This window comes from Hibiscus syriacus, unplaced genomic scaffold (assembly GCF_006381635.1).
Source record: "Hibiscus syriacus cultivar Baekdansim isolate YM2019G1 unplaced genomic scaffold, ASM638163v2 tig00116951_pilon, whole genome shotgun sequence".
Lineage (NCBI taxonomy): Eukaryota > Viridiplantae > Streptophyta > Magnoliopsida > Malvales > Malvaceae > Hibiscus > Hibiscus syriacus.
Genome location: NW_024063482.1, coordinates 119180 through 134593, shown reverse-complemented (window position 1 = coordinate 134593; position 15414 = coordinate 119180). Strand labels below are relative to the sequence as shown.

General features: G+C 33.0%; 1 protein-coding gene across 1 annotated transcript; it reads right to left on the bottom strand.

Annotated features, from left to right (window-relative positions):
• Positions 1-1802: 1802 nt before the first annotated feature.
• Positions 1803-9775, bottom strand: LOC120188940 (tyrosine decarboxylase 2-like). Its single transcript, XM_039192312.1, has 11 exons — positions 9679-9775; positions 9264-9494; positions 8946-9109; positions 8617-8757; positions 8297-8356; positions 7706-7870; positions 3886-3942; positions 3334-3398; positions 3165-3288; positions 2020-2154; positions 1803-1931 (listed from the first exon to the last, which is right to left on the bottom strand). The coding sequence occupies exons 1-11, from the start codon at positions 9755-9757 to the stop codon at positions 1803-1805; spliced, it is 1350 nt and encodes a 449-aa protein (XP_039048243.1). The 5' UTR covers positions 9758-9775.
• Between the last annotated feature and the right edge of the window lie 5639 nt (positions 9776-15414).

Here is a 15414-nt window from a genome sequence, read left to right as displayed (position 1 = left end):
CTTTAATCGTTTTCAAACTATAATATGTTCCAATACTTATTTTTTTGTTTTCTAGAGGGACATTACGCTTCCAGAATTTGCATTAATATTGTGCTTGTAACCAGAAACAAGAAACTGAATTGCATGGTTGGTTCACGTGCATGTTATTGGATTTCGGTGCTTCAACCACGTGGAAGCCATTCATGTATTACGTGTTTATATATTTTCATCTCTCCTATATAATTGTTTCAAAAAAAATTATATAATTTTTAATAATTGATATTATAATAAACAGTAACTCATTCATATATCTCATCGTAGGTCGTTCAAATTATAATATGCGAGTAAAATTATTTTAGCCTTCATTATTGTTATTATATAAAATATTATTTTAATTTTTATTAAAAAAATCTTAAGCACTATTTTCATTATATATATTTCCAAATCGATTCTATAGTTGGAAAATGAAGGAACGAATTTGCCAACTTATCTACTTTGTAGGCCCATATATCTTCACACACACGTTATTGGCCCACTACAGTTTTCCACAAATTTGGGTTTTATGCTGGCCCATTTATCATCAGTTTACGTGCATTTTTTTTATTTTTTAATAATATAAAATATTTTTACTTAACAATTTACAATTAATATATATTCTGTAAAAATAATTATTCAAACTTAAAACTTCGAATAAAAATAACATCTTTTTTTACCACTTATATCACATCAAATGACAAGTGATTGCCGAGTATGCTGCCTGGGATTATGCAGCCAGAAAATTCGCCATGCGTCTATTCTGGACAGTTGCATAAAGACAACGTAGGTTGTAGCCATTTTCGAAAAAGGGAATCAAAATGAAAGGACACTTTGCCGTTTTCTTTGGGGATTTGAGACAGATACTGACCAGAAACTTGATGGTTGAGGTTGACCCAGCACCCACCCAAACCACTAATCTCAACTACATCTCCACTGTTCTGACTCGGACTGATGTAATGCCCCACTTCCATATTCACAATTCACACATATGTTATCTTCAATCCCATATCTTTTATAATTTACATAATTTCCATGAAAATAGGAATGGTCCAAGGGGTGACTGGTGTTTGGTTATACTCTTGTAAATTTTAAACTTTTGTATAATTTACATTTTATTTTATATTTAAATTTATTTTCTTAAAATTTTATAATTATGCATCTCTAGCTTTTTAATATAATTATATAAATTCATACTTATGATATAAAATTTTGTCTGTCCCTTACTAAAATGTTACATGGATTTAAATGCAAATAAACACCAACCTCAAGTCGAGTTTTGAATAATTCAGATTATTTAATTAAATATTTTTAATACTTGATTTGAATAACTCACAATTTTAATTAAACTTTTATTTCTAGGTATTTCTCAGTGGTACAAGTTATATAGACATTGAAGTCATGCTGAGATTAGCCCAGCATAAAAGCCATGGCTAATGGTGTGGTTCACAGAGTCTCCTTTTATTTTCGTAAACCACTCAAGTTATTATCTTATTGGTAGTCTTGAGGTATCCGAATTTTTATGACTAGGGGAAAATAAAATTTTTATTTTATGAGTGGATACATATATATTTATTACATAAAATTTTTGTTTGAGGTAAATAAAATCTTAAAATTGACATAATCAATAAACTAAATAATAAATCGAAAGAAATTCAGATTTTAGGATTAACACTTATCCATCTTGGCCCTACTCGCATCCGCCACTGATTGCTCGTGACGACATTGCAATTAACAGTCTTTTTAAGATGATAACATCAATAATTAAAAACTAAAACGAAAAAGAAAATTTAGATGAAGGATTCCCCTAGTAAGGAAGTGGCCTTGTCTTGCAAAACTTTACATGCTGCGTTCACATGCTTCTCTTCAGTCAATGGAGCACCAACCGCAAACCTTAGCACGTATTTGCCTGATAAAACCTGCATTCATCATACAACTCATTGCTCTTAGATAATGTGCCAACAATGCATATACCGGTAGTTCATATACCCTACATAGCACGCTTACCGTGTGCGATATGAAGACATTCCCTGTTGAGTTTACAGCATCTAAAAGTTCATGGTTCAATTTGTTGCCATGATCTTCATCATTAGGAGGCAGAAGACGGAAACAAACTAATGAAAATATCCGAGGGACGACGACCTGCTCAGATGAGTTATATCAGTGATCCATCATTAACATTGCATTTTTTCTTAACATGAATCAACCATAGACTTCAACTTGTGTATGAGCAAAAGAATAGTAAATGAAATTATCTTTCTTATTAGTCGAACGTCTTGAGAATTGTGAATCTCAAGGACAAGGCTATATTCTGTTTGTTTTGTTGCATCAGGGCATCAAATTAGACTTTACGAGAGAGTTTCATTAAAGGCCAAACATGAAAAATGAAAAGCCAGCAGACTGGATTATAGATACAGCATTATGAAGTTGGTTGGTATCATTGGACAACTAACCTCACATCATCAGCCTGATTACAATAATCGTTAACTTCAGATCCGATAGAGGAAAACTTTTGCACCCCTCGACAACTGTATATATCCAGTTTTCCAATGCTTTAAGCAGACATTGTAATGTGCAACCTGATTAACATGCAGTACAGCTATAGCTCTAGTTCCAACTTCCAATTCATCATATGTCCTAGTTTAAGAAGGATTAGACAATATATATCAAGGAAGTTTGCTTTATTTGTTTATGTACTTTTTTAATCTAAACAGATCTAAAATGGCTGATTTATTCTCGGTATCTGCTCTATTAATATCATGAACTTCTAAACATTAGATGGTGGTCATAGGGGATAGTCATTGCCACAAAGCACATGCTCTGACACTCTTGTTTAACTAAGGTTCTACACAGCAATCAAGTGAATGTCTAATATTTTAATCATTTCAGTTGAAACTTACCCATGGTGACTATATTCATGTATGCAAATGTCTAATATTCTAAAATGGTATTGGATTAATCATCTGTAACATAAAGCATGAACTGTGATTATTTCATTTAAACTTTGCTCATCAGCATGCCGTTTCCAATTACAATGACTTATAAGGGGCTCTTAAGATCTACATCAATTATTTATTATTTATATTATATACATGTATGTATGTATGTATGTATGTATGTATGTATGTATGTATATATAAGAGCACACCTACCTCAAATCTTGGATCTTGAACAACCAGGTTCTCAAAATGTTTGGCCAACTGGATATGATTTCTTATATAGAACTGCAGGTTTTCCAAGCCATACAATCGTAATACCATCCTTAGTTTCAGTGATCTGGAACTTGCCATATCTTCAATGCATAATGTTGAAAAGGCATACCTAAACCGACGTCCAAGAGGAACTTGCCAATCTTTGTAATCTACGACCATGTTTGCTTGCGAGGCCTGAAATTGGTAGTAAAGGAACTTTAAATCTTCAGTGTAATAACCGACTAAATTTCTTCATGTTTAATCCATTTCTCAGTTAGCAAGAGGAGAAACCATCGACTAATTACAGTTCTGAATATTATAACAAAGGCTGTAGCATTGAATGAAGCTCAAACTGTAAAGATATGCACAAGCACAAAATATGGAGTGTGTCTAAATCATGTTAACTGATAAGCTCTATGTTTTTCAAAGGATTCATACTACACATTTTTTTAAAGTTTTCAGATTCCACCAATCCTTAGGTCTCCAGTAGACAAGCTGCCACTGATTTGGAAGATTTACGAGTGTACATAAGAAACAGGGTCCTGATTAGTTCGGAGTCACATTCTGAAACAAATGTATCTTATATATCTGGTGTGCACAACCAATTTACAAAAAGGTAACTAAAGGCTTATCCAGATTTGGATGAAATCAAAATTTCCCTCAACATAGAACAACACTTAACCTTATTCTTTAGATACTCTGGATTTGTAGAGAGGGCCTGGACCAAAGCACTTCTATCCTGTCAAAGGGAGTAACAATGAAATATGAGCATTTAACATGAAGGGCATTTGCTAAAACATGTTTACGAAACCAAGAATTATTATTGTTGAAAATTTGTTTTCGGTGGTGCAAGTTGTTGCACTGAAAGCACCGAAAAAAATTGTCAAAATTCGGTGTAGCAATTGTTGAAAAACATAAATGGTAAAATTGCTAAATTAGTCCCTATACTTTAGGATATTTATAATATTAGTCCTTAAGCTTCAACTTTAAATACCCTAACTCATTTAGCTTCAAAATCATCCTAAATCATTATAGTTTTCTCCCAATACTAGAGAATTTAGAGAGTTTTCTTGATAGTTGTTTTCTCATTTTTATCAAAAGATAATTGTTATTGTTTTCTCCTTGTAAGATCGAGAGAAGTTGTAATTCTTATTTTCTCATAGTGAAATTCTTCTACTGTTGCCCGTAGTTTTTATCTTATATTATTTAGGGGTTTTCCACGTAAAATTTGTGTATTCTTTATCTTTATTTTCTCAAATTATCAGTTGCAATTTTGCTCTATCCGATAGCCGTATTCCGCAACAATTGGTATCAAGAGCTAGATTAGAGTGTGTAATATCTACTTATTATCTTTGTGGTTGCCACCAAAAGGTGGATCCTCCAACATAAGAAAGTAAGAAGGTATTACCCATTCTTTAAATGTTCCAGAGAACTATTCACAATAGTAAAATAGTGGGAGTTATCCGTAATAGAAGCTATGACAACGAAATTTGATATTGAAAAGTTCAATGGGAGAAATTTCTCATTGTGGAAATTGAAGATGAAGGTCATCTTGAGGAGATGAAGTATTGTCAAGCATTGAGGAGATGAAGTATTGTCAAGCATTGAGGAGAAGAATACAACTAAGGAGATATGGGATAAAAAAATCAAAGAAATGCAAATTCTTGGGGTATGCTGATGGTGTAAAGGGGTATCGCTTGTGGGATTCTACTTCCCGCAAAGTGATCATCAGCATGGATGTTATCTTTGTAGAAGATAAATTACAAAGAAAAGAGGACAATGATAGCGCTGAAAAATCAGAGACTATACAGATACATGTGGAAAAGGAGTTTGAACAAGGAGATTCTTATGAAGCAGAACCAACACATGATGAACAAGAACCAGAGAGTTCTGAAGCTCCAACAACTCGTCAATCAGATCGTGTGAAAAGACGTCCCAATTGGCACTCAGATTATGTTATAGAAGGAAATATTGCATACTGTCTTTTAACAGAGGACGGTGAGCCATCAACATACCAGGAGGTAATAAACAACTCAGATGCTTCACTGTGGATGATGGCGATGCAAGAAGAAATTGAAGCTTTCATAAAAATAATACATGGTACCTTGTGCCACTACCACAATGAAGGAAGCCAATTGGTAACAAATGAGTATTCAAAATCAAGCGAAATGGTGACGATCAAGTTGAGAGGTATCGTGCAAGACTGGTGATCAAAGGATATGCTAAAAAAGAATGTATTGATTTCAATGAAATTTTTTCTCTTGTGGTTCGATTAACAACAGTTCGAGTAATCTTGGCAATGTGTGCTACATTGAACTTACATCTAGAGCAGCTACATTTTAAAACAGCTTTTCTTCATTGAAATCTTGAAAAAGAGATTTACATGCTCCAGCTTGAAGGTTTTGAAAAAAAAGAAAAGAAGAACTTGGTTTGCAGGTTGAACAAATCTTTGTACGGTCTAAAGCAGACGCCAAGATGTTGGTATAAAAGATTTGATTCCTTCATTATCTGCCTTGAATACAACAGACTTAATGCAGACCCTTGGGCATTGTTGTTGTATGTGGATGACATGTTGGTTGCAGGACCCAACAAAAATCATATTGAAGAATTGAAGGCACAACTGGCTAGGGAATTTGAAATAAAGGACTTTTGATCAGCAAACAAGATTCTAGGGATGCAAATTCACCGAGACATAAGTAATAGGAAGATTTGGCTTTTACAAAAGAATTACTTGAAGAATATATTGTCAGGATTTAACATGCAAGATTGTAAGCCAATTTCTACCCCTCTTCCTATTAACTTCAAATTATCTTCCAATATGAGTCCTAGCAGTGAAAAAGAGAGGATGGAGATGTATCGAGTACCGAATGCATCGACAGTGGAAAGTTTAATGTTCGCTATGATATGCACAAGACAGACATTGCACAAGCAGTGGGAGTGGTTAGTCGGTACATGGCGAATCCAGGCAAAGAGCATTGTAATACAGTAAAAAGGATCTTGAGATACATAAAGGAGACCTCAAATGTTGTATTATGTTATGGAGAATTAAATTTACTTATCAATGAGTATGTTGATTCTGAATATGCAGGGGATTTGGATAAAAGCAAATCTACTACATGATATGTGTTCAAAGTTGCTAGTGGAGTTGTAAGTTGGGTTTTAAAATTGCAGTCAATTGTGGCTACGTCCACAAAAGAGGCAGAATATGTAGCAGCTACACAAGCCAATAAAGAAGCAATTTGGTTGAAGATGCTATTGGAAGAGTTTGGGCACAATCAAGAGTATGTCTCTCTGTTTTGTGACAGTCAAAGAGCCTTGCATTTAGCAAGGAATCCAATATTTCATTCAAGGACAAAGCACATACGTGTTCAGTATTATTTCATTCATGAAAATGTGAAAGAAGAGACGGTAGATATGCAGAAAATCCATACCAAAGACAACATAGCAGATTTCATGACAAAGGCAATCAATGCTGATAAATTTACCTGGTGTCGATTCACTTGTGGCCTGTCAGAGACGTAAACAACATGATGGTACAAGGTAGAAAGAATGGTGTGAAGATATGATTGTTCCAATCAAATCTTCAAGTGGGAGATTATTGAAAATTGGTTTTCGGTGCTGCAAGTTGTTGCACCGAAAGCACCGAAAAAAATTGTCAAAATTCGGTGCAGCAATTGTTGAAAAACATAAATGGTAAAATTGTTGAATTAGTCCCTATACTTTAGGGTATTTATAATATTAGTCCTTAAGCTTCAACTATAAATACCCTAATCCATTTAGCTTCAAAACCATCCCAAATCATTATAGCTTTCTCCTAATACTAGAGAATTTAGAGAGTTTTCTTGAGAGTTGTTTTTCTCCTTTTTATCAAGAGAGAATTGTTATTGTTTTATCCTTGTTAGATCGAGAGAAGTTGTAATTCCTATTTTCTCATAGTAAAATTCTTCTACCGTTGCCCGTGGTTTTTACTCTATATTATTTAGGGGTTTTCCATGTAAAATTTGTGTCTTCTTTATCTTCATTTTTATTTTCTCAAATTATCAGTAGTGAATTTGGTCTATCCGATAGCCGTATTCCGCAACAATTATGACATATTGATGAGACAGTTTTGCTAGTTCATACGTATATACACCTCTGCTATTTTCTTGGTCAATGAAGCATCCCAATCATCCAAAACCAGTATAATATAATATATTACTAAGTGAAGCGCAGAAAAGTCGAACAAGTCACAAACCACGCACATCAGACAAGTTTGAAACTAGCCAACTGAAGCAAGCAGGCCTTGGGTTAGATATATAAACAGCACATACAGATTCATGTCAGTAGTTACACGAATTGAAAGCAAACTTTGCAGTAATTTATCTTAGTGAAACTTAAAAAGAAATTACCAAAATGATAATGTACATAAATCAGATTGTCAACCAATATGCAGGCAAAATGCAAAGGGTAATGAACAGAAATTTTACTTTTGTTGCTATATGCAAACAAAAGAGATGGCATACCTTTACCCAAAGTGCTGAACAATCAAAATTAGTTAGAAACCACTTATGTGCATTCATGTTGAATGAATCAGCCTCTTCAACACCATCCATGTAATGACGGAATTCCGGGCATACACAAGCACTTCCAGCATATGCAGCATCGACATGGAACCACATTCCATTACTCTGTCCAGAGGCAAAGCACACAAGAAGAGTTAAATTGTAGTGCTTCCAAATGTACCACATAATGACATGTATCATATAATAAAAACTTCATGAAGATAATCTAGTTCTATGTACTCGGGTTCTTCATTTTTTCTAAAGCATCCATGTTCGACACCTATGTCCGACAAGTCTTGTGTGGGGGTTTTATACAATCTCTGTAAATGAATTACATATTTAACCATTTTCGTAAATTTTAAATGCTTGTACTCCATGTTCAGGTCCACATAGGTGGCTTGATATTTCCATCTTATCGCTATTGACAGAATTTCATGCCTAAAAGTTAAATGATATATGAAGTTACTTAAAATTTATGCATCAACCAATCAAATGTAACTTTCATATTGGTCTAGATTCCAGAGCAAGTTTCCTCCTCAAATTTTACATTACCTTTGCAATCTTTCCTATTGAAAGCAAAGGATCAACTGCAGTTGAAGAAGTTGTGCCAACCTAAAAATAAAAATATTCAGTGATCAAAATTTTGAACCATATATATGAAAAACAAGGAATGAATCAAACGCTGAGTTATTAATATGGATCATAAACTTTACAGATATTACACTGTCCTAATAGGCTTCTATGTTCGATAACGTAAAGGATATATCCTACAAAGATAATAATCTCATAATGTCTCCATCAAATTGTTATTCTGGACAAGTGAAAAGGACAAGTATATATTATAAAGCAAAAGATGTCATTTTGCTTCTTACAGTGGCACATAAAAAGAATGGAATCAAGCCAATGGTAAGGTCATGTGAAATTGTTTCACTCAGCAACTCTGGTGAAAGTTCATAGTTGGTAGAAGAGTTTGCCTTTAGCAGCCTACAATTCTCAGGATGGATTCCTGCTATCTGCAATTAAATGCTAAATATGTAATTCGATTAGCTCAAACAGATAACATGAGCATTTACTACAGTGGCTAAATAATATACATAGATCAAGTAATCGTACACCATTTGAACATCATCATAATCTCATTAATCTCACATAAAGGAGTAAAGAAATAAAACTAGAGATGGACTCTAATTCACATCGATACCTGGCAGGCTTTTTGCAAGGCAGAATGTGTTTGATCGGATGCATAAACTACAAGCTTTTCAAGTGCATCTTTTCCAGCCCTCCTCAAAACATTGTCACGGGCAGCCAATAATACAACTAGAACATCTTCACTTGCCGTGCCCTGAATCACTCCGCCACCTTGTCCTGCGACACAGTTACCGATCTCATTCCATAAACTTTAGAGATATTTTACACTTTCATTCTTGTGGTGCTAGAAAGAATTCAACGAAAATGCCTCGACCCAAAACTGCATTCTATATCAGAATTTTTTAAATAAAAAAAAATCCCAATTCCTTGCCTGCTGAAAGGAAATCTTCAGGTAGCTTAAGCATCTTAGCAAGCCAATCCAAAACAATCATTTCGAGCTCAGTTGCAGCAGGAGATGTAATCCAACTGAAACCAACAATATTGATACCAGCACTAAGCATTTCTCCCAAAAATCCAGCAACGCTGCTATTGGAAGGATAGTATGCAAAATAATTTGGGCTCTGCCAGTGAGTAACCCCTGGCAATATCTTTGCCTGAATGTCTGCAATCAGAAGAATATTTATTCATGAAAAAGAATACAATGCAATAACTAGAGTATTTATTTAGGGGAATACATCCCAAATCGGATGGTGATGCACTCAATGACTCATCCTTTTTATCATTACCCTTTTCTATATTTTTATTAGGTAATTTAATAAATTCGATAATCAATTGAGCAACTTCACCATCAAGAACATGCTGAAACGAGTCTGGTTGATTAGGTGCAGAATTCGGTAACAAGTTACGAAGGTATCCAGGCTGCATATAAATGACCACAAATAAACAAGAACAACTAAGAAAAATCACATCATTCCATGTAAAAAAGAAAGACAAGCATCTACACCGCAGTTTTAGTGACATACATTTACATTCAAACGTAAATCTCCATAGACCCTTAGAAATTTAAAACTATTTTCCAAACTAAAGCAAAACAAAAAAGCAAGACAAAAGGGAAAAATGATTAGAGATGTATGTATAAAGACCGGAGAGGCGGACGATCGTCTTCTCAGGTATCTCCCTTTTCATCTTCCTTAACCTCCTTTTAATTCTTGTTTCATCTTCCTTGACCTCCATTTTCATTTTCACCGGCTCGACAGAAATCAGAAACCTTCGATTTGGTTTGATTTTGAATCCGTTTAGGCACTACTGCTGATGATTTGTTTCCACTCTTCAACAAGTACGGGAAGGTCATGGTCTCTGCCTCTGATTTCTCTTCCTACATTGCTTTCTGGTACTTATGTTTTTCTTTTTCCCTTCGTTCGGTTTGATCTCAAATTTACCTTTTCTGATTTGTGCTCCCCCTATTTAGGTGTATATGGAAATTTTAATTTTCTTTGATTTGTTGCCATTATATCAGCATTTTGAGGTCTAATTATTAACTAAATTTTAGTTAAAATGACGTGTTTGAATCAGATTACTTAGTCGGCTGGGGGACATAATTTGTTAATCAGCTTGTTGGTGCAAATTCGTTCAAATTACTAACAGTTATATGAAGCATGCAACTGAATTTTGCTACTCCGGGTTTACTGGTTTGAATTTATCGGGTAAAAAGAGTACCCTTTTCAGTATTTCAAGTTTAGATCAATTTTGGGCCCTAGTTTGAAGGGGGTTTCATTTCTAAATTGTGTTTTTGTATTATAAAATGGAAATGAATGAGAATTTATTGACTTCAATTTGTAATGACTATTGGATGATGTATTAGAAGCTGTGATTTTAAAGCCTATCAATTCTTCTGACACTGTATTTTAAGTTGAATATGAAGTTGTGCAAATTGGTTGTAACTTACTTGGTTAAGCAGAAGGAATCATCTACACGTTGATAATATTGTCACTATGGTGTCTAGGGAAATATTCAAAAATTGGTTGTTTGAAGCGTGCTTTTTTATTGTAATATAAAATTTTGTTTTGAACTGAGTAATTTTGTTGGGGTTAACAGCACAGTAGGAAAAAAGAATTGATTTATGTGTAACTTTTCTGCTAATATGCATGGTGCAATCACTTTGTTTTAAGATTTGTTTCTGCTTATAGTGATAGTCTGACACATCCATTCATTCGAGCCAATGACACTCAAGACTGAGGTATAGTATAGGTTTGAATGAACTTGAGTACATAGTTGTCTAGAGTATGTATTCTCTTTGTGTCTTCTGTTATTCATGACTGAGGTCTCAAATGTGCAATACTGTTGGAACTTGTTCTAGTTCATTTTTGAAGTCTCACAAAGTGTGGGTTTCTATTGTGAAAATGTTGAAAGCTGCTGTTTTGACTAGATGTGAGATGGCATTTAAGTTTATCTCCTGTGGAATCTTATAGTTCTATATTCCTGGGAAGGGGGGGAATGTTTAGGCTTGATGGGGACCATAGGGTGTAAAGGATGGTTAAAATAGAGTAGAAATACACTAGAATAATTTTTATTTGATGCATCTTTGATGTTTTGTATGTTCTTTGTTTCAGCTATTTGGTTGCATCTATGGGGCATCAACTGCTATGGAGCTTTGGTCTTGCATGTCTCGATGTTTATGCTTTGAGGAAAAAGAGAGATCTTCAGAATCATGTTCTAATGAGCCTATTTGCTGTAGGTGATTGGGTATGCAACTTTTCTCCAAGAATCCCCACTAATCTCCTTTAGTCCCACTAACCGCCTGGGATGATTGAGTACACTAGGTACTAAGAAGATGAGTATGCTATGCATGTAGTTCATCAGTTGAGGCACCATTACTCTTCGTTTAGCGTTTGATGAATCATTTTTTGTTTGCTATTTCGCAGGAACAACAAATGGTTATCCCTGGCCATCGCGAGGAAAGCTTACAGAAAGAGCTGAACCGTTGCATTCCCACAGCTGCTGCGTTCGGAGGCATGTGCATCTATGCACTCACAGTTCTGGAAGACCTTATGGGAGCAATTGGATCAGGAACCGACATACTTCTTGCGGTCACAATCATTTATCAATATTTTGAGACCTTCGAGAAGGAGAAGGCCATTGAGCTTGGCTTCTTAGGATTGTGAGCTTAGGCTTTGACTAAAGGAATAGTAGCATATATACCTTGGAACATAATTTTGTTGTATGGTTAGATGCACAAATGATGAGAATACTTGTTATGTTCCTTTAGTTACTTGAGGAGAGCCTTTAAAGTTTTGCCTTAGATTGTGCATTAATTTCACATTGATTTATTTATGAAATCCAATGCTAATTTTCTTTACTTTGTATTGTTACTGCATTAATTTCAGAGGTAGTTCAAAGACAATAGTAAAACTAAAGACGTATGCAATAATAAATTAGCAACTTTCTTGACTAAAAAAACAAAGCATAGTTTTTTGAAAATACATATTTTGATCAACTTTTATAATATATTTTTAATCAATTATTAATATTATCTAAAATACATATTTTATAAAATATAATTATATATAAAAAATGAACCTTTAAAAAATAATAAATAATAAAACATATTTAATATGTATAGCTTCTTTATTAAAAATAAATTCTGAAAATAATTTTCAAGAAAATTACTCAAACAGGTAAAACATTTTACAATGTACCATCCAAACACTGAAAAATATTTTCTGGAAAATGATTTACATTTCTGTAATATATTTTCCAAATTTCATTTTTCGAAAAATATTTTCAGTGAAACAAACAGACTCTAAAGAGCCAACTGGTTGAGAATATACAGAAGCAAAGATCCTTTTTTTAATGAATAAAATAAAAGTAAGTATCATCCACTGGACGTTACTTAACGAACGTCACGTGGTCGATACAAAATCCAATGCCAACGTTCCCAAGGACAAGAGAGTTACTGTGAAAGGCCGGCATAATTGGGCTATTGGACTCGTATCTGGGGTCAAGAAATTTTAATATAAACTTATATCATATAATAATGGCGTAATGTCAAAATTTTACTGGAGTTTACTTATCTCATGCATTACCTTATTTATTTATCTCGAAATTCATCTCTCATTTGATGAAAATTGTTAATTAATTAATGATTAATATTTATTATTGATGTGATAAGTTTTATACCTCAAAAGTAATGATATGGTATATATCATGTAATCATTTATGTACATTCATTTTATGTTATGTCATCATTTTAAACATATGACATCATTTATGTACACAATGCATGTTCTATGTCATCACTTATGTACACATGGTGTGTGTCACATCATCTCTTTGAACACGTGACATATACCACATCAACACTTATATACATATGTCATGTGCCACATCATCGCTTTGGACACATAGGAGTTGTCACGTTAATGATAAGTGTTAACTGTTAGTTAACTAATGATTTTCATCTAATCGGGAGGTCGTTTTACCTCAAAATGAAACGTTGGGCTAAATTTGTTCCAAAAAAATACTGACTAAAACTATTATTTTATCAAACATTAGAGATATTTTTTTGACATTATGTCTATAATATATATTGGCTATTCAAGAGCAATAATTAGAAAAATAAAGAACATATTCATTTATATTATAAATTAATAGAAAAATATATTTACTAATATCTGTATAAATTAAAGTTTTTATTATAAGTAACTTAAGACCTTAAACACGTTGATATTCAATTCTTGCAGCATGGTTTTTGTAGTGGAAAGAGGAGAAAATAAAACAATCAAACCAATACCAACTCCTAACATGTCATCGTGTACTTCTTTAGTACCTTATCTGACGGTAGTAATAACATGTACAGACGCAAAATACTTATTTGAGGGTAATAATAATATGGAAGACGCAAAATTTTATATTAAGAAATTAAATTTTTAAAATTTTAAAAGAATATAAATTTATAAATTATAGAAGCAATAAAATATTATTAATATAAAATATTTAAAAATGTAATAATTTAAATTTTTACAGGTGACACTATCCATCATGACCCTATCAACAGCTGCTTAATAAACATTAATAAAAACGTACACAAAATAGAAAAGAGACGATCGACTATGTATGTACGACAATAGTTTTAAGTCCAATACCGTGGAACATAAAATCTGATTCATTATGTGAAACATGCTCCACAAAAATTCTTCACTAGTTTGGAATATTAAAAATTATTAAATAAAAATATTTCTTTATTTCAAAATTATATTTATATCGTATACTACGATTAAAATCAAACAATGTAGAAAATAAATAAATTCAAGTAAAACGTAATGAAATGTGTATTTCCGAAGATTGCTTGTAAGAACTACTATCATCGTTAAAAAAATAACGGAATTGTGGAAGTGATATTTTTTATTTTTTCAATTGTGATGTGATATTATCTTCTGATGACATGTCAACATTACTATTAAGTTTTTAACAACATTGTACCAAAATGAAACCTAAACTAAACATTATGTATGGTTTTAAAACAAAATAAAGATTAAGTACCAAAAAGGAAAAAAGTAATAGTTTAGGTATTAAGCACGTAGTTTACCGTTTTAAATTTCACGTCAACTCTATATTCAATCGCGCGTTAACACTTCGACGATCGCGCGATTTCCATACCAGTTCCCCTCCCGATCATACCACCAATGTCTCTCATCAGCTTCTCCCCAAGTCTCTTTTATATATATATATATATATATATATATTGATCTGGTCATTGCATTCGGCTTCTCTGATTATTTTATTTTTTTAAAAAACTGTTTGATTATTTTATTTAGTTAGGATAAATGTCGATATTTTAATGGGTTTGTGAGTTTTTTTTCGAATTCTTTGTTAGATGTATGAATTTAGGGTTGGGTTGTTCATAAGCCTACAACTTTATTTGATTGTGTGTGTTGTAATATATTTTAAATTGGGTTTAGGGTTTGATATTTTTGTTAGGGTTTAGGGTTTGATTTGTTTTTTGAAAATTCGTTTCTAAAATCCCAACATAAACCTTCACAGAAAAATCAATCCCTAAACCCAATTCAAAATCTATTACAACACATACAATCGAATAAAATTGTAGGCTTATGAATAACCCAACACTAAACCCATACATCTAACAAAGAATTCGAAAAAAAAACCCCACAAACTCATTAAAAGATCAACATTTATCCTAACTAAATAAAATAATCAATCAATTTTTAAAAAATAAAAATAAACTCACCGTCCCTACCACTCAACCGTGTAATCGATTCGAGATGAAATGCTTCGTTTAATTTTGATGGAGATAGAATCAAAGGAGAACCGATTCGTTAAATTAGGGATATAAACCCTAATATTTGGGGAATAATCGAGGTAAAAGGAAAACTAAGGTCGAGGAAAGAATCGGGATACATCTAACAAAGAAGGTTGAGGAAAAACCTAGTTTATGAATAACAACACGTGTTTTGTTTTTTTGATGAAATTCAGATGGAAGAATCTTATTAAATATAATTTGTTTCATCTATTACTTAAGCAAATAACTTAGCGGTGGCAAAATGAGAAGCAATACACTTAAGAGA

Coding starts and splice junctions, on each gene's coding strand:
- LOC120188940 (XM_039192312.1), bottom strand. CDS start 9,757: ATGCAGCCTGGATACCTTCGTAACTTGTTACCGAATTCTGCACCTAAT. Junction 9,495..9,678: donor GTTTCAGCATGTTCTTGATG/GTGAAGTTGCTC, acceptor TTCTGATTGCAG/ACATTCAGGCAAAGATATTG. Junction 3,289..3,333: donor CCTCTTGGACGTCGGTTTAG/GTATGCCTTTTC, acceptor GGCAAGTTCCAG/ATCACTGAAACTAAGGATGG.